The sequence below is a fragment of the Chroicocephalus ridibundus genome, chromosome 10 (genome assembly GCF_963924245.1).
Source record: "Chroicocephalus ridibundus chromosome 10, bChrRid1.1, whole genome shotgun sequence".
Classification (NCBI taxonomy): Eukaryota; Metazoa; Chordata; class Aves; order Charadriiformes; family Laridae; genus Chroicocephalus; species Chroicocephalus ridibundus.
Window position 1 is genome coordinate 16,429,538 of NC_086293.1, and position 22,555 is coordinate 16,452,092.

A 22,555-nucleotide genomic window follows, 5' to 3' on the forward strand; every position below is an offset into this window, starting at 1 on the left:
CTGTAAATCCAGTGCCTGTGGAAGGTGTCAGGCTAAAATCACGTGGTCTTTCATGTGCTCCACAGGTCAAAGCTACATAAAGGCAGCATAAATTTCCACATATTTCCCTGCCAAAATTATTTTGCTCATTTATGGAAAGAAAGGCCATGAATTCCTCTCATGTTAGAGTAACTCCACAGGACTCACTGAAGATAAACCAAAACTGAGTTGGTGGACAGGCAAGTGGTATGGAGCTTGTAAACCCTAGGGGTAACTGAAAAGATAACTCAATCTCAGCCTCCCTCGCAAGACCGTCGGTGCCTTTAACCGTCTTCCTCTCTGGTCACTGTCGGTTGAACTCATTCCCAAGGCTATCTGTCATTAGAGTGAATGGACTGCCTAAAGAAACAAGACGTCAGTTTATTACAATTTCATGATGTGGCTACATTCACATGGAGCTGCTTTCACAGGAGCAACTTTCCTGACCAGCAGACATTTGTCAACAATTTCTTGTCCCTACTAAATTGGGTCTAACTCCCGGTGCCCCTTGCTTGCAGCTGGCTGTTGAGTTAGTTCTCATTTATTACTATGTATTCTTTCTCCCTTCCTCCCTCCCCTCCTTTGCCTTCCTTCCTTGCCTGCCTTCCTTCCTTCCTTTCTTGCCTTCCTTGCCTTATTTGTCTTCCTTCCTCCCTTTCCTTCCTCCCTTTCTTTCCTTTCTCCCGTTTGTGCTAATTCATCAGATTTACATCGGTCACATTGTACCGCTGGGTGCTGCTGATGCTGACGGCCGCCTGAGATCGGGTGATGAACTGATCTGCGTGGATGGGACGCCTGTTGTCGGGAAATCGCACCAGCTTGTCGTCCAGCTTATGCAACAGGCAGCCAAACAAGGTCATGTCAATCTGACCGTCAGGCGCAAAGTGGTTTACACAGGTAGGCTGCCGTGTCACTCTGCAGGGGTAGATTTTCTTGCCAGACTCCATCTGTTCAGCAAACGGTTTAAAGAAAAAAAAGGCTCCTCCTTGTAGTACTGGGAAAACTCAGGGGATGTGGTGTTATTCTTCCTCTTTTGCCTATTTTTAGTCTTTTTTGTTCTTGATTAAATACGTTTCAAATATTTTGTTTCCCATCGAGACTGTCTCAATCTCAGTTGGGTTCCCCAGTCTTTGTGAAGATTTCTGATAAAATGGGGAACTGTTCAGTTGCAACATAGCATTTTTAATTTGACTCATGCAGCAACAGACACTGTGCCTGACTGCCTGTGTTTTCTGTTTTCTTCCCAAAATAACTGTCCTGCCTGATAGCCATTCTGAAACTGGGAATGAGGGAAAAGGTGCTGAAGAGTCCCCAGGAGGGGAGGCAGGGGCAGAGAGTGAGTGAGGGCATTGGTGAGTAGCGGCTGATGTCCCAGGCACAGGAGAAGCTTCAACTGAGGTTGCAGCATGTAGTCAACTAACCGCAGGATGCAAAACTGTAAGCATCGTTAGTTCTGGTAGTGCAGGGCATGCATGTTTGTTGTGATAGAGAAGTTTCTGGATTAGGAGTTATGCTAGGCATTGTGCACGCACTGCACAAGAGCATGGTCTAAATGGACAAAACGGCAGCTGGCAGAAAGGCAAAGATGCAGAGAGAAGTGACACTGCATGGTTTCCAGATCAGTGACAGAAAAATGATGGCAAAGAAAACGAAACCACGAACATGAGCTTTCTACATGACATGTGACCTTATGCTTAATATTGGAGAGTAACATTGGGGTGCTGCCTCTTCCTGTGAGTCCCTCTGGGGAGCTCAAGTGTGGGATTTGGCTTAGCTCACTTATTCAGAAGAAAGGATATTATATAGCGTTTCAAGTTTAGGCATCAGCAGAAAAATAGGCAGTGATGTACCTTCATCTTAAAGAGCATCAAAATAACATTCAGGTTGAAAATTAGGCCCGCAGTGGAAGTTAGGACTAGAAAAGTACCTCTAAAGTAGCTCTGTATTCTTATCCAGGGACGAGCTCCTTCCACATAATATTAAATAAATGTTCACTTCTCATTTCTTTCCTTCTTCCCATTGTGGATTAAATGCCAGGTTATGTCTCTCCTCTAACAGCCTCTCTCATTCCTGACAAAGGGCTGCCAATGTGAGAGAAGCTTTGGGAGATGAGCTTTGGGAGGAAGGTGAAGGGCAGCTGAATTTTGGTATTGTTTTTGTGCGTAGATTTTCTATCCAGTTTTACAGCCTCCAGGCTGGAAATTACCATAAAAGATTTAGATGCATGAGAGATCTCTTGGTATTTCGTTCAGGGGCTTGTTACTCCAGACCGAGCTATTTCTGAATCATTTCAAATGTGGACACTTACTCTAGGATAAATTATTCAGGATCCCTTCTTTCACCTTATGTTTGCAGGCTTTTAAATTCCGGCATAACTTTGTAGAGAAGCCTCTTCTTGAATTTTGGTCCCTTATTCGTCCTGTCATCTATAAACCAGTAGAAAAAGATTGTTCACCTAAATGGGTACTACATGTCTTGAGATTCACATAGAGGAAAGTGGATACTCCTGTTTTCATAATTTGTAGAGTTGACAGGTTTAGAATTTTCAGGTTTAGATTTTGTTTGGCATCCATTACCTAACAAGGAAAGATCTTTTAAGGTCTTCAGCCTAATTTTGATTCACCAAATTGGAGAAGTGGAGGCAGCCATTCAATAGAGACCAGTGCAATATGCTGCTCTCAGCTGCACAAACGGACTGTGGGGAACTGTCTGAGTAACAAGAAGTGGAAGCTGTTGTGGGCCACAAGCTTCAACCTAAGGTTGGCTCAGGTGAAGGAAGAACACGGTGCTGGGATGTAGGCAGGGGGGAACTCTCCTGATTTCCCAGCAGACGATGGCTTAGCTGCAATATGGTCCAGCACTTCAAGAAAGACATGTTTGAGTTGGAGAGAGCCCAACTGGAGGGAGTCCAGAGGACCAGCGGGAATAAGGAGAGCTCTAGAAAACATGGTCTGCAAGGAAATATTGAACAAATCAGGATTGTTTAGCCTAAAGCAGAGAAGGGGGAGGAGGTGTTAAACTCCCCAAGACTATAAGAGGCTGCTGCAAAGAGGAAGGGAATAATATGTTCTCCATATGCCTGCTGGATAGAACTAGAAATAATAGCCTTATGTTGCAGCAGGGAAGATTTAAGTTAGATATTGCAACCAATAGATTGCCTGGGGAGATATTTAACAGCTGATTAGACAAACATCTGTCAGGACTGACAGTAGGTATAGTTGGCCCCGACTCGAGCAGAGTGTGGACTAAGCCATTTTTTTGAGATTTCTTCAAACCTTGTGGTAGCTGATTAGATGTTAAACTAATACCGCTTCCAACTTCAGTTGCTGTTAAACACTTGTTTAGTATTAATGTTAAAGTTAATGATGTTTAATGGCTTCCCCCCGACTGTGCCAGACTGTACAGATGATAGTTGCTGGTTCTTCCATCCAGAAAAGCTTTGTTCACAATTGTTTTGTTTTATTATGGGTGGTTATTATTACTTAAGATCACATTAATCAAAGGCAATCAGCGCAACTGATAGCATTGAGTTAAAAAATACACAGGTGTTGCGTGATGGGTATTTGATGTTACTCTCTCTCCTCGCGGGTTGTGCATGTATTCACAGTTGCACATATATAACCGAAGTGGGGATGTGCCATTTAAAGGAGGCACCTCTGAACTAATGTAATCCAGGTTTAAAATGTGATGGAGCATCCGAGCACGCAGCACTGCACTCGTTTAACTGTACTGCTGCTGTAGTTCGGCAGTGAAGGGCTTTGGCTGCAGGACCATACGCTGGAGAGGACGAGCGTGTGTAGTCAGTGCCATCACCAAACAGAGCTGTTGGTGATGACATCGGAAAGGAGACAGAGCCCTTGGTCACTCTGGCCATGCTTTATAGGTTAAAGCAAGTCATTTGCTTTGTTTTTTCACCTGCAGTGGATGGCACTTTTCAAGCACTACAAGATGCAGCTTGCTCAGGCAATCTTTTTTTAACTCCCCAGTTCCCAAGGCAGAGAATGAAGTCCCATCCCCAGCCTCTTCCCACCACAGCAGCAACCAGCCGGCCTCGCTGACGGAGGAGAAGCGAACGCCGCAGGGCAGCCAGAACTCCCTCAACACCGTCAGCTCGGGCAGCGGCAGCACCAGTGGCATCGGCAGTGGTGGTGGCGGGGGCAGCGGTGTCGTCAGCGCGGTGGTCCAGCCCTACGACGTGGAAATCCGCCGCGGCGAAAACGAGGGGTTCGGCTTCGTCATCGTCTCGTCGGTGAGCAGGCCGGAGGCGGGGACGACATTCGGTAAGTCTCAGGGTGTTTTTCAACGCACCTCGAATGAGACGCAGATTTGAGCGCTGCGGCGCAAGGAGGCGAGTGGGGATCTGTTTAATTAAAAGTCGTGAGCATGCCCTAATTAATGTAATTAATAGCTTAATTGGAGGCCAAGATTTGGTAGGTGTTTGCCTCCTGGGTTTTGTTCAGCACTGAGTCGAGAAGAGCAAAATGAGAAAGCCCAACCTGAAGAGCAAAAATGCCACCAATGGCAATTCCTGATGCTCCCTGAAGCTCCTTCCGTCCCTCTCCCTGGGCGCCTTTCTGGGTTTCGCTCTCAGAAGAGCAGCCGGGGATCCCCCCAGTGATGGTGATTGCTCAAGCAGAAATGGAGCATGTGGAATGAAATATCTTTCCTGATGGTGGAATGGAGCCAGTTGATTTAAAAGCAGTAATACTTAAACTGATTAACTTCTCTTTGGCAATCAGGGTTATTCCGATGCTCATTATGGAGTGAGCATGCTGATAGCTGGAAAGTTTTAATTAATAGTGCTTGCTGGTGAGACATAAAATGGAGAATACTGTTAAAAAATAACAGAATATGCTTTTTGATCCATTCCACCTCTTCCCAAGTCCATTTCTTCAGAGTAGGGGGAAATGAAGTTCATGCAATATCACACTTAATATCCTACCCTAATGGAAGCAGTGATGGTTTCTTTCTTAAGACAGTCCTTTCTGCTAGGTAGACACCCACCTCCGGGTGTTGGTGCAAAAGAGGTGTACGTAAGCTGGTGTTGCAAGTATGCACGAACAGCTGCTCTAGAGCAGAAATGTCATTGCAAGGGGGAAACCAGTCAGAGATGCTATTTTCTTCCCTTTCCGTCTCATCCAAAATGGCCAGAGGCAGCATCCACTTATACTTTGTAGGGGAAAAAGAAAGCGTTCCCTCCCTGTTGGTCTGTGGCACGTGAATAGGGATGGAGGAGGAAAGGAAAGACAGAACAAGTGCCCTGGCCATCTTCACGCTGCCTCTCAGAGCAGGGTTGTGGTTGTGGTTGACAGACAAAATACATTGCAGTATCCCTCTACAGCTCGAACGTTCCTGGGGCATGCAGGTGCATGTGGCAAGAAGTGGCCTTTCCCCCTTTTTTTTCCTAGGCTTTTTTCTCTGAAATTTCCTACTGTTGCCCATTGGCAGTGCCATTACGAATAAATCAAGGGAGCATCATCTCCTTTGCTGGTATTGGTGTAGAATGGACCATTTCTAGCACTGTTCTGGGCAGCAGAGATTTCAAGGGGGAAATATCTAGCATAGACCTGGTGCATGGAGTTCAGTCAGTTCTCAGATGCTAGGCCACCTCGCACTGTCCTTGCTGCTGGAAACTGCTCTTCCAGAATAGGTATTTTGGTGGTGCCAGAACACAATGGCGTGATGCAATATAAATTAAACTGAACTGAAGCTAAACCTGTTATCTTCTGAAAGTGTTTGCAAATGTGTGTGAAAATAACTTTTACTGTATGAAGTCTGTGCTCTAACTCTTTTCTGCAGAGAAGCCTTGACCTGAGGTTGTAAAGAGTTGTGTTTGCTTTAGCCCAAGATACTCGCTAACTGGAAGTTTTCTGTGCAGGGGCTTCTCATGGAGATCTGTTGATCTGTGACTGTTTTTCCTTTAATTTTTTTCAAGTGTATTCAGCTTTTTCCTAATACTCTGCATGAGATCCGTTCCCTCTGCTGCGTGGTGCTTGCTTTGGACCTCCTTTGTAGATTTTTTTTCTTTCATGGGTAGTATTTAGAGATGGGCCAAACTGATTCTAAAACCCACCTTGGTCGCTTTGGTGTGGGCTCTGTCATCTGTGTCCAGTGGATTGGATAGAATAGGAACTCATTTCTCATACCCTCAAAACAGCCTTTAAACTGGATGGGTCCTTGTATTTCCAGAAAGAAAAACTTACTAACATCACAGTAAAATAAAACCAAGAAAAAAATCCGCCCCCCCCCCCATACCTTCCCCAATATTGCAACTAATATTAACACTTTCTGCCAGTTTTCATTGCATCTTTCCAACCTTGTTCTCTCACCTCACGTTCCTTTTCTTAGCCTTTTCTTCTTTATGGTCTCTCTAGAGTTGTCATGTGTGCAGGAATGTGTATCTCTAAAAGTACTAATCAAATAGAGACTACAGCACAGATGGGAGAGTGCATCTTGAGGGTGAATGTATTGTGGATGCAGAGTGTGAGATGACCACTGTGTGTACCTCATCGTTTTAACCATGTCCTGTGTGCACGAGGGCCTCTCGCCCATGTAAGGAAGCCGTACAAAAGCCTGATGGATTTCTATCTGAGAGAAGTTGTGTATCCCCTGTATCCCAATTCTGTAGTTTATGGATGTGTTTTTGGGACAAACAATTGCATGTAACAGGAGGAGAGTTTTGTCTCCAAAACACATTCATCCTAAAGTGCTCTTGCTCTGTGTGTCAGGCATCTCAATGGTTTTGTGTGTGGTTTTAGAGGTATCTGAGGTCCTTATTGCTTCCCTGCTCCCATCCTGATGCCATCTAAGATCGTAAAAGGGGAAGAGTTAACAGAGGTTGAGGTGGATGCCTGCACCAAAGGGTTACCCTTGTCAGTCTTGGCCCATCTGTAGTGGTCCTCTACCTTCCCTGGTAGTACCTTTATTCACGATGGAAGAAAACCGTTTCATGTTGCTTCCCCGTGCAGCGCTGATAGATTGGGTCTTCGTGGTAGAAAGGGAGTTGCGCTCCCTCCTAGGCCTAGAACAATTTTATCTTTCTGAACTGAGAAAGAACAAAACATTGGCAGAAGCTTGAACAGCAGTTGACTTGGAGAAAGACTAGAGAGGCTGACACTGTTGTAATCTTGGAGGAGGATGCTTGTGTTTTCTACAAACAGTTTCAATTTTTTTTGTTCAAAAATAAAATCGGGATTTGGGTTATGATGGGGCTGTTCAGTACAGTTGTAGTCCATAAAAATCTTACCATTTATTAACAGAAATCAAGGTGGGGGGAGTTTTGAGTGATTAACAAAACACCTTTTTGTAAAATAAGTAAAGTATTGTGCACTCATACTAGTTGATTGCCAATGTTTTGAACACTGGCAGCAAAGCTATCCTATAATAACTTTTGCTTGATGCATTAATTAATTAACCCTTAACCTTCTCTTTCCCTTTTCAACCCTTTTTCTCCTTTTCCCCTTCACCATATTCCCACGTGTGTAAACAATTAAAAACCAAAACCAAAACCAAACAAAAAAAAAACAACCCCCAAACCAATACAAAAGCGGGAAATGCATGTGTGGCCATGCCTCACAAAATAGGTCGGATAATTGAAGGGAGTCCCGCAGACCGCTGTGGCAAGCTGAAAGTAGGCGATCGGATCTTGGCTGTGAATGGGTGCTCCATCACCAACAAGTCGCATTCAGACATCGTCAACCTCATTAAGGAAGCGGGAAACACCGTTACTCTGCGCATCATTCCAGGAGATGGTAAAGTATATGTTTCCTGCTGTCTTATCTGACCCTCTTGTTGGTTTTGTTCCTGGGCTTTTTGCATCTGTCGGAGCTGCAAAGTCATGGAGGACTCAATTTCCACTCCCACTTCGGGAATTAGCAGTGAGGGAGGTTGTGAGTCTTCCATAGCTTTATTTTTTGCTTCATTCTATAGAAATGGGAGTTCCTTTTTAAAACAGGGAGGTGCTGATTCTTCATGAAAAAAATAATATTCCATTCTATCACATTCTTCCACTTATGTCCTTAAAATGATCTTCTGTAAATTTGATGCATATTTCGGTACGCTTTGATTTGGTTCTTAGGATAGTAATGCAGCTTTAGAGTATTTGGGAATCACTTGTTAATATGTGGGATTCCTGAAGCTTTGTATATACACAAGCAGAGTAAAGAGATCACAGAAAGGGATAAACACTTTGTCATGTTTTAAGCTGTTTGAAAAGAAGATTTGGTTTTATTCTGGGTAAGTTGCTTTGGGAGCGAGCTCAGTACATTTTGAAATGACTTTGTTAAATGGTGATGGCTCCGGAGCCGCTCTGTGCTTGCAGCCGAGCGTTGTAAGTGTTAGGCTAGACAGGATCTCACTGCTTCGGATCAGAGGGAACGTGCAGGATCCCTAATAAGACGCTGATGCTTGGTACTAGTTTCAGGTCATTAAAAATAAGGATCTGTGTTATATATCAGTTTCATTAAATTGATCCTTAGCTGTGATGCCAAATAGGAACAGAGCAGAAATATGTGCAGAGTATCTATAGCAGATTTAAAATTGGTGTCATTCTAAATTCTAAGTATTTTGTTTGTTCATTGTCCTGCTCTGCCATGGATGAGTTCGTAGGGGGAACTCATTAGGCAGAAATCCTTTTACATTGCTCTCTTTTTAAGCTGAATTCGTGGGTGTGAGATTTGATGGCTCAGACACAGTGCTAATGAGCATTTCTTAGAGTTGCACAGGACATTATTTGCATTCAGTTCAGTACAGAGAAAGTGTGATTAAGTTTGAAGGAAAGGTTGAGAAAGTATGGCTGAATTGAACCCGGTACTTGTAGAGCAGATTGAAGAAGTTACACGATGCGTTTTCCAGCGAGAAGCATTTAGTAGCTGCTAACTCTCATACTTTCTAATGAAACATGGATTTGGTTACCCTACAGAGCGTGATTATGCTGTTTAGTGATAGGGTAAAAACAGGCCAGGTTGAGAAATGATCTGGTTATAAATTATTTCTGTTTAGGATGATCTGCTTTGCTTAAAGGCTTTGTTTTCCTACTGTTTAGTAGCTACCAGGTCAAATGGTATATGATCCTTTGCTGCTTCCAGCAAATTGCCTATTCACGAATAATAAAATGGCTGTGAATCAGGCTAACATCTGAGCTGGCCTGTGCTTGCCGCTTTTGGAAGGTAAACTGGAAGAAGAATTGTTCATTACCTGTATTTTGGTATCTGATCAAAATCAAGGAAGGTGAATCTTTGAATAAATTAATTCGTTTTTTTAAAGGGAAAAAATACATAAGAAATAGGTATCTCTTGAATGGTTTAAGATTTTTTAAGAGCAATATAGCCTCCTGATGTGAATCCTCACCCAGTTTCTTCATGCAAATATGTGTACAAAAGACCGTGTTAAATGGCTTAGAATAGAAGGGAAATTTGCAGCTGTGACTGACATCGGGTATTCCTAGGGAAGGTGGAAAGCTGTAATTTAGGAAAAGAGTCACCCCCTTTCTCTCGTAGCAATGCAGACTTTGAATCTTTTTATTTACTGTCCCTTTGAAATTCCAAGTCAGATTGCCAGCTCTGCCTAGCATTACCTGCATTTAATTTCCAAAAGCCAGTAAGGCCAGACACTCAAAATCGCGGAGAGGTTTGCTCTAAACCCCAGGAGATTTAAGAAATTGGTGTCAATGTTGTTTTCTTTCTTTTGTCTTTGGGTGCTTTTGTTGATTTGTAGGGTTTTTTTTGTTGCTTTTGACCTGCCTTTTTGGTAAATATAAATGGTCTGACAGTGTACGTAAAGGGGGGGTGGAACAAGTCAGAAGCCTTGCTTCTCAGGTAAACGTGAAACTAAGGCTCATCACAAGACTTACAATAAACTCACATTGCTAATCTCTTCTAACATTATTAAAAACACAAAGGGTTTTCGCTCTGTAATAAGTCTTGCACCAACTCATTGGCATAGACCGTTGCAGGAGTGTATTCGCAACAAAACTACGATAGTTTAACGTGCTCCCAGCTGATGCAAGGATACAGAGAGCTGAAAGATGACACGTTTAGATTAAGCATTTGGTTGGTGTCTGAGTGTTCTAGGGCAGAACAGGGCAAGGAATCAATAAAATATGTAGGATTTAGAAAGTACAATTGTAATTCGACTAGAGAGAATTTTTCTTGTGTTTGTGTTCTGTTCCAGTTTTGCATGGCGGCTGGCATGCGTCCTGAACTGGTGGCTGAAAAAATAAAGCAAAATTATGCACAACCCTTGACTCTAGGGATGGGGTAGGCTAAAGATAGATGCAGTACAGTGGCGTGAAGATACAGCTGTACCAAAGATGTGTGGTTGCTCTACTTGGTATTCTTAGTGTGACCTACTAAAGGGTAGGAATCTTGCATTCTCTTTGAAGCCCATCTTCATCTGATCTCCAAATATTTGTGGAGGATTTCAGAGGCTTTTGTTCTGGATGAATACATAACACAACCACGTTTTGGGGCCTTGTTATGTTGGAGACCAATTTTAGCATCAAGGCATCTTTACAAAGTACACAGAATTATTTCTTAAAATCCAACAGTGTAACCACACATCGGGAAGTCTCCTCACACAAGCCAGCTGTCAGTGGCACGTTCTCGCGAGGGCATGTTCTGGTTGTGCCAACCCAGAGAGGTGCGGGCAGACCCAGGAGCCTCTCCTGCTCTCTGAGCCGCTGGACTCAAGCCAGCTCTGGTCTGGAAGATGTTGCAGCTCCATATGCTGGGGGTTTGTGGATGTTAACTTGGGCACAGTGCTGCAGGCAAAGGAGCTGTGCTCTCGTTGCACCCATCTGTTTGAACGGTTCTTCTTCTTCTCTGAGTTTCCCTTGACATGCACTAGCTACAGAAAAGAAAAGCCTTCACCTTATCTAGATTTCTCCACAATTAAAATAAATGCATGAAATAAAACAAGTTCCCAGGACCAGTTAAGCCCATGACCACCACCTCTCCTTAATTCAGGCAAAAAATCTCCCATTTCTGCAATACTGTATTACAGCTGGACTCTGTTTAAAAATGGCAGATTTCTCCATAGTCAATAAAATGAATTACCGGATGCCTGGAGCTTAAGAGGCAAACAAGGGCAGGGTAGGAGAGCTTGTAGTTTTATGTTGGAGAGCCAGATGTTTCCACCCGGTTTTCATTGCTGTTGTCTAATGGTGGCTTTTTTTTTTTAAAGGGGGATTGGAACTAGAGAATTCAGTCAAGAAAAAAGGTGCATGGCCTTAATTTTAGGCAGAATTTTAAATGAGTTCAGTGTTAAGTCCGGTCTTATTGAAGTCTATGATAAAGCTCCAAAATGGCAAGGAGCCTGTTTTGCCGTGCCATACTCTGAGGGATGCCTAGATAGTCCCTTTTCAGTCGTGCCTACAGTAACTCCCCAGTTTTGTGAAGCAGGAGAGAGGACCTCTCCTGGAAGTATCTCTTCCTGTGCGTAGAGAAATATGGCATTTGCACAGGCTGGTGTTGGGCAATTTATGCCTTTACCATGGCATTAATAGAGGTTTGAAGTTAATCCCACTCTTTGGTGAGCCCTTTAGTAAGTGGTACCCGGAGCTGTTGGTGCATTTGATACAGGTGGTTCCATGTCCCTGCGTGCAGCTTTGAGTGCTCTGGCAGCAGTGGGTTGTATTTCAGAGATGGATTTCAGTAAGTTTGGGTTTTAGCCGCATTCAATATCACCTTGTGAGGTATTAGGTAAAAGCCACATCTCAATCCTACTGAAGATTGCAGTTTCTGATGGAGGAAGCACTGCTAAGTTTATAATCCATGGAATAGTTATTGCTGCTATAAAATCAATCCAGCCGACCTACTGCATTTGGAGAGTTTAATGATTGGAATTCATGTCTTCAACCCTTCCTCTACAAGTCAGTCTTTGTTCTGAGTGTGCCTAACAGTCACCTAATAGGTGTTTCTAATGCAGATTTCCAATTTTATTTTTTTTCTTTTCTTTTTACAATTGTACACCTTCACATACACAATTACTATGATTTAGCTTAGATTTTATCCTGTTAATTTGTGGATTTAAGAAATTTGAGCTAATCTCAAGTTCTTTGAAACCAACATAACGATGCTTTCCAGTGAAATGCCTTTGCAAAACATGGGTTTTTTTCAGTGAATAGCCAATGGTCTTCCCTCGTAATGAAAAAAAAAAATTTATTTTGCAGAATCCTCCAATGCTACTTTATTGACCAATGCAGAAAAAATTGCTACAATTACAACCACACATACTCCTCAGCAAATACCACAGGAGACCAGGTCAGACTGTTTTCCTTGAGGAGAGCATGTTGACATGCTCTCTCTTCGGTTACCTCTTGATCGTCTTCACATCCCATGAGCTGTATTTTTCCTCTCTCCCTCTTTCTTTTATTCGTTACAGCAGGAACAACGCCAAACCAAAGCAGGAATCTCAGTTTGATTTCAAACCACCCCAAGCCGCGCAGGTAAGGAGTACCTTTCTAATTGTTTTGTTTACCACAGACTGTTGCTTCCAATCTGCTTGAAGCCTGCGTTCAAATATTGCCCTTGAAAATTCCTACTGGGAGGTTGTTCTCCCTCAGCCTGTTTGCTTGAGAAAGAGGAATTTGCTGATGAGTTTCTTAGTATGTGTTGCTGTTTTTTCAGCTGAGAAACATTTCCAACACATTCTCCTCAAGACTGTTAGGGAGAAAAAAAAAAAAGAAAGAAAGAAAGAATGAAAAAAAAGCTGACGTTTTTACAACAGTAATAATTTGTGTGTTTATTTATTGAGTTGGATATTTTGAGGGACCTCTCCAGAAAGTACTGTTGTGTGTAAATGATAAATTCAGAGGACAAAAAAGAGTAAAACCTGATAAAGGGCAATAGCTGGAGTGTTCCAGCTATTATTAAAGAGATTATCTATCTCGCTGTTACCCTTCCTTGCCACTGGCCATCCCAGAAGTAACCTCTTCCATTAGGGACTTCAGAACATCCCTACGCTAACAGCATTTGTGAAAAACGATGTATGTGCTTCTGAGCTTCTTGCAAAGGAATAGAGGAGGTGGTAACAAAAAGGAAAAGCCAGTACCATGGCATAGACTCATCCCAGGTACCATTAGACATTTAACTAAAGCCTGGCACTGGGGGTGAGGTTTCCCCAGCCTTCCTTTGCGGTTGGTAGAACACTAATCACCCTCCCAAAATGCACCTTTCTGCGTGGGCACAGGAGGTGGTGTATAACAGAGGTGCCTAAAAACGTGTGGGACGTGGCCAAACCCACTCGTTCAAACAGCCCTTTGCAAACCACTGCCGGGAGTCCAAATTGCAGCGTGAAGGCTGAGGAAGCAGGAAATCCTAGTCTGTGCGTGAAAACTCAACTAATTTTCTTTTCTTAATTATGACTAACAAAAATAATGGTCATTTCAAAAGGAGAGTAGAGCAGCATTTAACTGTCTGTTCAATTACATGTATGTTGTCTTCCCTCCAGCAGGACCAAGATTTTTACACTGTTGAGCTGGAAAGAGGAGCCAAAGGGTTTGGCTTTAGCCTGCGAGGTGGCCGGGAGTATAATATGGATCTGTACGTGTTGCGGCTAGCTGAGGACGGTCCAGCTGAGAGATGTGGGAAGATGAGGGTATGCACAAACAGATTTAACAAACACCTTTCTTTGCAATAAGCTGACTTCCCTGCCTCTCCCTTACAGGCACACCTTCTGCCGTGCCGGCTAAAAGGAAAATTAAATGTTAACTGAAAGGAGCAGAGGTTCCTATTTACTTGTGTCAGTGGTTTCTGTCGCCCTTTGTATACAGACTTAGCAGTGTGTGTGCACTGGAAGACTTCACCCCCTTGTTCCAGCCCAGGTTTCCAAATTCTAATACATAATCTGGCTTTTAAAGCCTAACAAAGGTACATGTAGCAATGAAAATGTACGAGCCACAATATTTGCCAGCTCTTTTAAAGCTGCAGCTGTGAGTAGAGAATCGGGGTGTCGCACCTGATCTCTCCTGTGCCGGCGGGCAGAGTGGGGAGAGAGCACGTATATTGACCCGTGGGTTACAAAATTATAATTTAGGTTTTGGTTAGTATTAACTGTTGACTTCAGATATCAGCTACCTTATCAGCTTTATAACAAGGGCATATGTTATAAAATGCCTACAGAAAAATTAAATTGCTACATTTTATGTACTCTTTGTTCCACTGATAGAAAAGGCATTATATCTTTCCTGCATATATCTTTTCCTTTTCCAGATATATCATGCAAAGGGCATTTTCAAAATTCTTTTGCTAGGGATAGATTTATAGGTCCAAAATTTTTGCTGATGAAAATAAATCGGTACTGCCCTGTGGAAGTCAGTGCTTTGACAAGCTCTTGCAAGCCCTGTTTTCCTGTCCTGATAAATGATTATATTTACAAAAGCAGCTTTGCTGGTTCATAGTAGGTATCTATGTCCAAGTGAGAAATGGACTTGAAAAAGCTATTTGAACATCCCCAGTTACAGCTGACTGCAAAATAACCAACCTCTTTGACCAAAGACTTTACAAAAAATCAAAACAGAATGAAATAACAGCAGTTGTAACACAGCTCTAGCTAGTGAGCAATACAGTAAGGCAATGTGGTTTTACAGAACAGTAATGAAATATTTTGATACCTCAAGCTTTCCCTCTCATCTTCATGTCACCCAGGCCCCTGCGGACTGGTTTTTGTGGTCTGTCACTGGAAGAAATTGGGTATATTTAGCTTCAGATGGTGTAAAGTTGTTCTTCCACCTTTGCTGTGGCCATTGTCTTGTGGTGTGCTGGTGGTGACCCTCGGGGGGGTTGTTTCTAATCTTAGATTCTTTTCTTTTACTACGTTGGCAGATCGGTGATGAAATCTTAGAGATCAACGGCGAAACTACCAAGAACATGAAGCACGCTCGGGCCATCGAACTGATTAAAAATGGTGGCCGCAGGGTCCGCCTGTTTCTGAAACGTGGAGATGGCTCTGTCCCAGAATATGGTGGGTCAAACTATGAAAACATTCCTTTCTTCCCTGGCATCACTCCATGAATGATATGTCTCAAGATCTGAAGCGGGAATTCTTTTTTATTTTCCTTTCTCACCAGTGTCTTACCAACCTTTGCAACATATGATTAATTGCCTCGCTTGTGCTGAATTTTCTACACATTTCATCCTTTGCTTGCTTCCATGGACTTGGGGCGCAGTGTAAGGCAAGATCATCATAGCAGTATTTTTGGTGATCAGAGAGGAAAACAAAACAAAACAAAAAAACCTTATTGTCTTGTCCAGCCAAACAAGGAATGTCATTGAACTGTGCCAAACTGTTTCTCAGCGGCTGAATTGTTGTTTCAAATAGGTCTCTACTATCAATGCAAAAACTGGGATCCTGAGTTATTATTCTGAAGCAGTGATTTTTTTTTTGTTAGGTTTTTCTTAGTTCCTGTCTGTATCCATAGACATGAATGCCGAGATGGCTTATGAGATTTTTGCCTTCCCTTAATATTTATGTAAATATTTATAAAGCTATTTAAGAAAAAGAAGGAAAAAAAAAGCTTTACTGCAAAAATATATTGATTTGGCCTCCTGAGCCCTTTTCTCCCCCCTTAAACTGTCTGCTGGTTTCAACTCGTTAATTAGTAAGGTCTGAAAAGGTGAGGAGGTTATGAAAAGGTGCTCTCATGTCTGTCTTGGGGGAAACATTCTGTCCTCGTTTCTTACTAAGAACTGCATTAGATTTCCTTTTCTTCCCCCGGAGGTTGGATTGCTGGGTGGCTTAACTTAGCACACTATTTAATATTATAATTATGTCTTATTTATTTGAGATAATTGTCAAATATTGTGCCCTCGATGGAGGGCTACTCCCAACCAAAGGTCTTTGAGGTTTCTATAGAAACTGATGATTGAAGGGATGTCCTTTATACTTTTCTCCCCGTATTTGGGTTATTTCTGTGTCAGTAAGTTCTGTGTTTATCATTCACTCCATGTCCCAAAACCGGAAACAAAACCCTTTTGCACAATTTATGAACTAGATTTTCTTTTCCTTTACTGTACCACGTTTGGGAGTTTCTGCTCACTCTGCTCATTATTTAACTTTAAATGACCAATTCAGAGTATAACCAACAAACAATTGAAGTGTTGAACGATACGGAAGGGAAGTTGTGGGTTTACACTTCTGTAATATAAATAGCACACCAGAAGGTTCAATGATGGCACTGAAATTCTGTAATGTTCTTTCTACTTTTGTCTTTTCCTATACTCCTGTGGATGTACAGTACTGTATCATACGCTAGACTGCATAAATACCCTGTAAATTAAGTGCTTCACTTCTCAAAGCATATGTCTGTTGCACTGAGGATGGAAATCCACCACCAATTTTCTTTTGGCTAACGCTAAACCACTAAACGTTCATTCTCCAAGCAAGGATTTAATATACAGGGGTTGCACTACTGTAAAGAATATCCTTGTAACATTTGGGACTCCTTCCTCTCTTCGTTCTGTTGGCTGCAGTCGCAAATGGTTCCTCTAATAATGTTAAGTTCCAATATTTTTCTGACTCGATTGGAACGTGCTTCTCTATGAGGCTGTATATTTTTGTAATGAGTTTTGTACTTATTTTTAATGTTGTGGTCTCTGGTGGACTTTATTTTTCGTTGTTGTTTGATTGTTAATGTTTTTTCTATGACATTCTGTGTCACTGTTCCAGCTGTCTTTTAGAATGGATGCTCTCGTTGTCTGGGTTATTGAATCACCTCTTAGATGTCTCTTTATGTCACGATAATAACAACTGCTGTCTTTGCAGCCTTATATTTGGGTGAAGCCTAGACAATCTGACTGGAAAAATAAACTTTCTTTATTCTAAGATAAAATATGAAGATTTTTCTTTCTTTCATCTTTGTTATAGGGAATCTAAATTTTCTACTTTTCTCTTTCTCTTTCTCTTACTTTTCTTGGTGCTGGGCTCTTCCTTCCTCAGCGATGATACCTCCTAATATCGCTGCATGTATGAGAAATGACAAGCTCGGGGAGTCTTGCTTCTACCTTATGGGCCATAATCAAACTACGGTTTGTAGCTAAAATCAATATTAGGTGTTTTTGTGCTGTGGCCTAATTCCCTCACATTGCTTTCCGCTTCGCTATATTTTATATGTACAGCAATTCATTCCGAGCACCCTGCGTCCCCCGAATTGTAAGTACACCACAGGACACGTTTAAACCTCGCTTGTACCTTGTGCGGTAGCCAGGTTGCTGCAAGCCACGTGCTTACAGCTACGGAAAAGCGGCGTGGTCCCCAGCTGCTGCCTGAAAACGCTAATAAGCAAAAATGCACACACGTGAGTTGCAACACGGGTTTCACCTGGAAATCACAAAAGTCATGGCCCATGCACACACCGACCCTCCCAAGCTCTAAGGAATGGCAATGCCATCAAACGGGAGATGCTTTGCGTGATGGCAGGAGGAATGAGCATGTAGAGTGTTTGGCTTGGGGGAGGGAAGACAAAAAGGAGAAAACAGGGAAAAAAATAATGTGTCCCCACAAGAGTTTGTGAGGGTTTTCAAGTCGTTGCCCTCAGGATAGCCCACCTCGGGGTGGGCGTCTCGGTGCGAGCGGCAGGTGGCCTGCAGGAAGCGTAGCGAAGGCCAGCCGAGCTGCTGTGCAGAAGTTGCTTTAAAAAAGAAAACAATAAGCAAATAAAAGCAACGCTCGCATTAAGTCAGCGCAGCTACTTTAATGTTTGCCACGTCTATAATGAATCATTCATAAACATCCGTTACCAATGATGTGCGTAATTGTAGCTTAGCTACAGTGCAGGGCTGGGTTTTTTTCCTTCTGCTTTGCAGTTGTCTCGCAGAGGTAGCTCAGCTGTATTTTACCTGAAATACTACATTAAAAATAATGAACTGGAGATTAGGTTTTAATCAAAGCCATCCTACATATTACAATATCTTTCCATTGCTTTGATATGAAAAAATCATAACTTTTGTCATCATTGTTTGAATCATTGTGGCAAAACCAAAATCTACCCTAGGCCTTTTCATAACGTGGTAGAACTAAATGAGATGAAGTAATGTCTTAAATGAAATGGAAATTACACGATTACAGTCTAATTCTCACACCTTCAAAATGTTATTTTACAAGGTGAAAACTTAATAATCAATTCTATTTTCTGTACATTGTCTGCTATTTGAAACAAGGCCTCCCACCCCTGGAAGGCAATTCTTTTCAAAAGACTTAAAAAAAAAAATCCTTTCCTAAAGGCCCTTTTTATTGGAAACTGTTCAAAAAACAGCCAACAACCCGAACTGCAATTTTTTTTTTTTTTTTTTCCCACTGGAAAGAAAGTAGTGTAACCGAAACATTCTGAATTGGGCTTGGGGAAAATGTAAAATGCCCCATGACCAGAAGAGCATAAAGATGATATCGGCTCGGACCAAAACACGGCTAACGAACAGAGCAGCACCAGTACTAACCTGTAACTCTCGTTGTTCGCAGTTAAATTAACAAAAGCTTCGGTTAGCCTTCGCTGACTGCTTTAACAGTTGTTTGTTTTTGTCACTAATGAAGTCTGAAGAGTGATAAGTGGTGTCACGGCGCGGCGGAAGGCATCGGTACCAAACGCTTTGCTGTTATTTTCTTTCAGACCCCAGCAGTGACAGGAACAGTCCCGCCACAGGTTCACAAAATGTATCGGAAATGAAACCCGTGCCATCCGACCGACGGCAGCACCCATCATCGGAGTCCAGTTATCCACCAGACCTTCACAAATCATCACAACATGGGGACAAGCGGACTTACGTTAGAGACCTAAAAGGCAGCAGAGAGTTTAGCAGACATCCCAATGAACACCACACTTGGAATGGGACTTCTAAAACCAACGACCACGTGCCAGGCAGGAGGACGGAGAGGTCGCCGGAGAGGAGGCGCGAGAGGCAGCCGGAGAGGGCGGTGGTGAACGGGCAGAAGAGGAGGTCTCCCGAAAAGCGGAGGGAAGGGACGAGGAGCGCCGACAACACGTTGGAGAGGCGGGAGCGACACGAGAGGAGGAGAGACCTCTCCCCCGAGAGGCGCAGAGAGCGGTCGCCCAGCCGCCGCCGGCGGTCGCTGGAGAGACTCACGGAGCCCAGGAGGTCGCCCGATCGGAGAAGAGAGAACTCCCTCGACCGGCGGGCCAAGTCGTCTGACCGGCGGAGGGAGAGGTCGCCCGACAGACGGCTCCGGGAAGAGCGAGCTGGCCACCGGGAGAGGGAAGAGCCCGGCTGGAAGCAGGAGCCGAGCCGCCGGCACCCGCCCGAGCAGCGCAGGCGGCTGTACAAGGAGTGCAGCACCGACCTCAGCATCTGAGGGGCTCCTCCGGGGTCCCCGTCGCCTTCCCCACGCTGCGGGAGCGGAGGAGAGAGTGTGGGAGCTGAATCCACCTGGCTTTCGCAGGCGAGGAGACATCCGGCACCTGCTGATCCTACAAACCTTTTATGCAGATGAAATCTTAAAAAAAAAAAAAAAAAAAGTGTTGTGCCTGATGTATAATATTAAAGAAAGTATTTTTCAGTGTATTCTTTTTTTTTTAATTACTTGCCAAATGTTGGTCCTAAAGGATTATAAAATTTTGTTTCTACATTCTTTGTAGATTTCTTAAAAATAATTCCTTTATTGGGCTACTTTCCTTCCTCCCCGATATAGTAAATGGGGGTAGCCAGTAATATAATATAGGCAAAGGATTTTATCACCAAGTTTGAATAATTTGATCCAGACTGTTCTCTAGTGACTCACTGCTACACTGTATGTAGAAAATTTTTTAAGGGTTGGGGGTGGGGAAGGAAGAAAATTGTTCATCTCAGTAGGAATGGAGCGCTCCTGCTGAAGGAATTAAAAAAGAAAGAGACAAATGTTCCTAAAATTGCAAGAACTGTTTGAAGAGACTACTGTTTCAATGAAGGATATTTATAATAATAATAAATAATAAAAATAAAAAAAAAATACAAACCCACACAGCACAAGATGATTTACGATAAGGAATTTCTAGTTTGTTCCGTGAACAGTTTATACTTTCAGGCCCCCTCTACAGGACGCGCAAAGGCAGAAAGACTGGTAACCACCATGCCTGTGTCACACACTAACGTAGACTGTTGATCTCTCATTAGCCTCAGCAACATTTAACGATATTTCATTAAGGCAGCCGCTGCAGCCCTGCTCATCTCCTAGATGTATATGGACAGCAACCCGAGCATGCATGGTATGGTTTGTCTGCTTTGAAGCAAGGGAAGGGATCGGGATCCCGGGACAAGGCACAATGCGGTGGGAGCAAAGTCCTCTCTCTCGGAGTAGGTGTATTCCTTCTGCTCAGGCAAAAACCAGTGGGCTTTTCTTATTTTGCCAAATTCCAAAAGCTCTCTCCTCACTCTTTATTTAAAGTTTTTTTTTATTTTACTGGTTCATCCTTGCTGAGACAAAAGGAGTGCACTTGCTGGGGAAAAAAAAAAAAGAAAAAAAAAAAGAAAAAAAAAGATGCATCAATGGAAAAACACAGGCAAAAAGAGGCAATCAGTGGGACAACCTGGTTGTAGAAGCCTATCCGTACTGGTTATATGCTGTAAATTTGAACCTGAGAACAGCAGCAAAAGGGAAAACCTGCAAGTTTCTAAGTTGTATTTTTAAATTTGCAAGTTGTGTGGTAAGTCTGCTGTAGTATTGGTATAAGATTTTAATGGATTACTGCCTAGCTGAGCCAAAATGTTTGCCGTTACTGTTGGACCACTAAAGTAAACTGCTGCTTTTTACAGTGCATTGGTGTGTACATGTATACTGTTCCACATTTTCCATCCGAACACGAAAACATTGCAAGTCTATCACTGTTGTTGCCATGGTACTGTAAAAACAAAACCAAGAAAGAAGATGGCCGATCATTGTGTGTACAGTTTAAATTGTAATTAATAGAGCCTGTTGGAAAAAAAACCACAAAACTGTTGCCTTTTTTCTTGTATAAAAGAGGATTTATGACAAAATTTAGCTGTGAGGAATGTGATTAAGTGTTTATATTTCTGAAAATGGAAGAAATTGATTCAGGGGATATATTTTAATGTAAACTGAATCAGGTATGTAAAGCTGTTTTAAAATGGGAGACTATATAAGAAATTCTAAAGCTTTTGTTGGTTTGGATATCATTTCTTTCTTCATGGTGGGCCTGCTTATGTATTATCAAGCACTTGTATGCGGTCTATGTTCCTCAATCATCATTTCTTGCAACGTGCTATAGACATAATGCCCTTTTCTGTGTTGATGAAAAGCAGTACATGGGCCAATCTTTTTTATAAAACACTATGCATATATAAATACTACATTGTTCAAAGCTTTATTTGACTGATTGGGTTTATACATAACACTAGTCTGAGTAGATGTGGACTTACCCAGTACGAGCTTCTGTCCTTGGAACAGAACAGACACTATGTATATGATGTAGCAACAAAGAAGGAGAAAGTCTGTGAATGCTATTTTTATTATCAAATAAAGTTTTCCATACAAAGCGTACATATGAGTGTAGTGATAAGATAAAGGAGGAGCCACACCTTAATGTTACTTAATCATCTCTGTCTAAATTAGTAAACGGTAGCTTACAGTCTCCAAGGGCCATCCATTGAATATATATTAATCATTGGACAAGCCTTAAAGCACAGGTTCCCGGTTTTCCAATATTAAGTTTTCTTCCCCAAAATAATCAGAAGCTCAGGGTGTAGGTGAAGCTGGGTTTGTTACTACATCTGGGGTTCGTATCACTGGTCCTTCGTAATACATGCAAAATCGAGACAAGGCAGCAGCTGCTCTGTTGCCGTTGTTGAGGTTGTTGTTGCCACATATATATGTATTTATATATGTATATACTTACATACATAGATGTGTGTATATATATCACCGAGACTATATGTCTTCCACATATTAGTTCTTAAAATGTGTAAAGGCTATTAACTTAAGATTGCAAAACTGTTTACATAAATTTTTAAAATAACTGCGAAATATTGTATAGTTTATCAGCCCCGCTCACATGTTGCCCTGATAATCCAGCTAAACCTGCTGGGAGCCCAGGCGGCTTGGGAGAGTCGCCGCTGACTGGTTTCTATTTCCAACCACAGCGTCTGCAGAGGGAACTGTCTGATGCAGCCTGAGTCTTTAGGGGTAGGGCTGGGTCGCTGAGAAAGCGTTTGGATATTTTAGGCTTGAATCTTTCATGATGTTCAATGTCTTTTTACTCTGAACTTACATTGTAATGGTGTACACTGGTTCTGAATTTGTATCTTCTGCTGTTGCTGCTGTTTGTCCTCTCCTTGTTCGTGTTACGGCATAGTTTAAATGATCTTAGAGAGCTGATGAGGTGAGTCTCAAGCTTTTGAAGTGTGTCTTTCAAGTATTGAGTCTTAAGCTAAGGTATTACATAGTTAATACCAAAATTATATCTTACAGAAACATTTAATTTAAAAAGCACTGCAAGTTGACCAAAAAAAAGTTATTCAAAGTGCCATGTTAGTGATGGCATCCTTTCTAGTGCTTCCAAACCCGCTGTGAGTTGGAGCCCTGCTCTGAAGCATGA

At 42.4% G+C, this 22,555-nt stretch overlaps 1 protein-coding gene across 22 annotated transcripts in view; it reads left to right on the forward strand.

The window, feature by feature from the left end:
• The window catches only part of MAGI1 (membrane associated guanylate kinase, WW and PDZ domain containing 1), a 363,811-nt gene extending 341,997 nt beyond the window's left edge, over window positions 1–21,814 (forward strand). For 7 of the 22 annotated variants that reach the window (XM_063348486.1, XM_063348494.1, XM_063348487.1 and 4 more), the window contains 8 exons: window positions 723–915; window positions 4,005–4,298; window positions 7,566–7,769; window positions 12,188–12,278; window positions 12,400–12,463; window positions 13,468–13,614; window positions 14,841–14,979; window positions 18,620–21,813. In XM_063348486.1, coding sequence (XP_063204556.1) covers window positions 723–915; window positions 4,005–4,298; window positions 7,566–7,769; window positions 12,188–12,278; window positions 12,400–12,463; window positions 13,468–13,614; window positions 14,841–14,979; window positions 18,620–19,320 — 1,833 coding nt within the window. In that variant the 3' untranslated portion in view covers window positions 19,321–21,813. Of the gene's footprint in view, window positions 1–722; window positions 916–4,004; window positions 4,299–7,565; window positions 7,770–12,187; window positions 12,279–12,399; window positions 12,464–13,467; window positions 13,615–14,840; window positions 14,980–16,953; window positions 17,043–18,619 lie in introns of all 22 variants that reach the window. The other 15 variants (XM_063348488.1, XM_063348506.1, XM_063348505.1 and 12 more) reach the window with 9 other exon arrangements.
• Window positions 21,815–22,555: the final 741 nt, after the last annotated feature.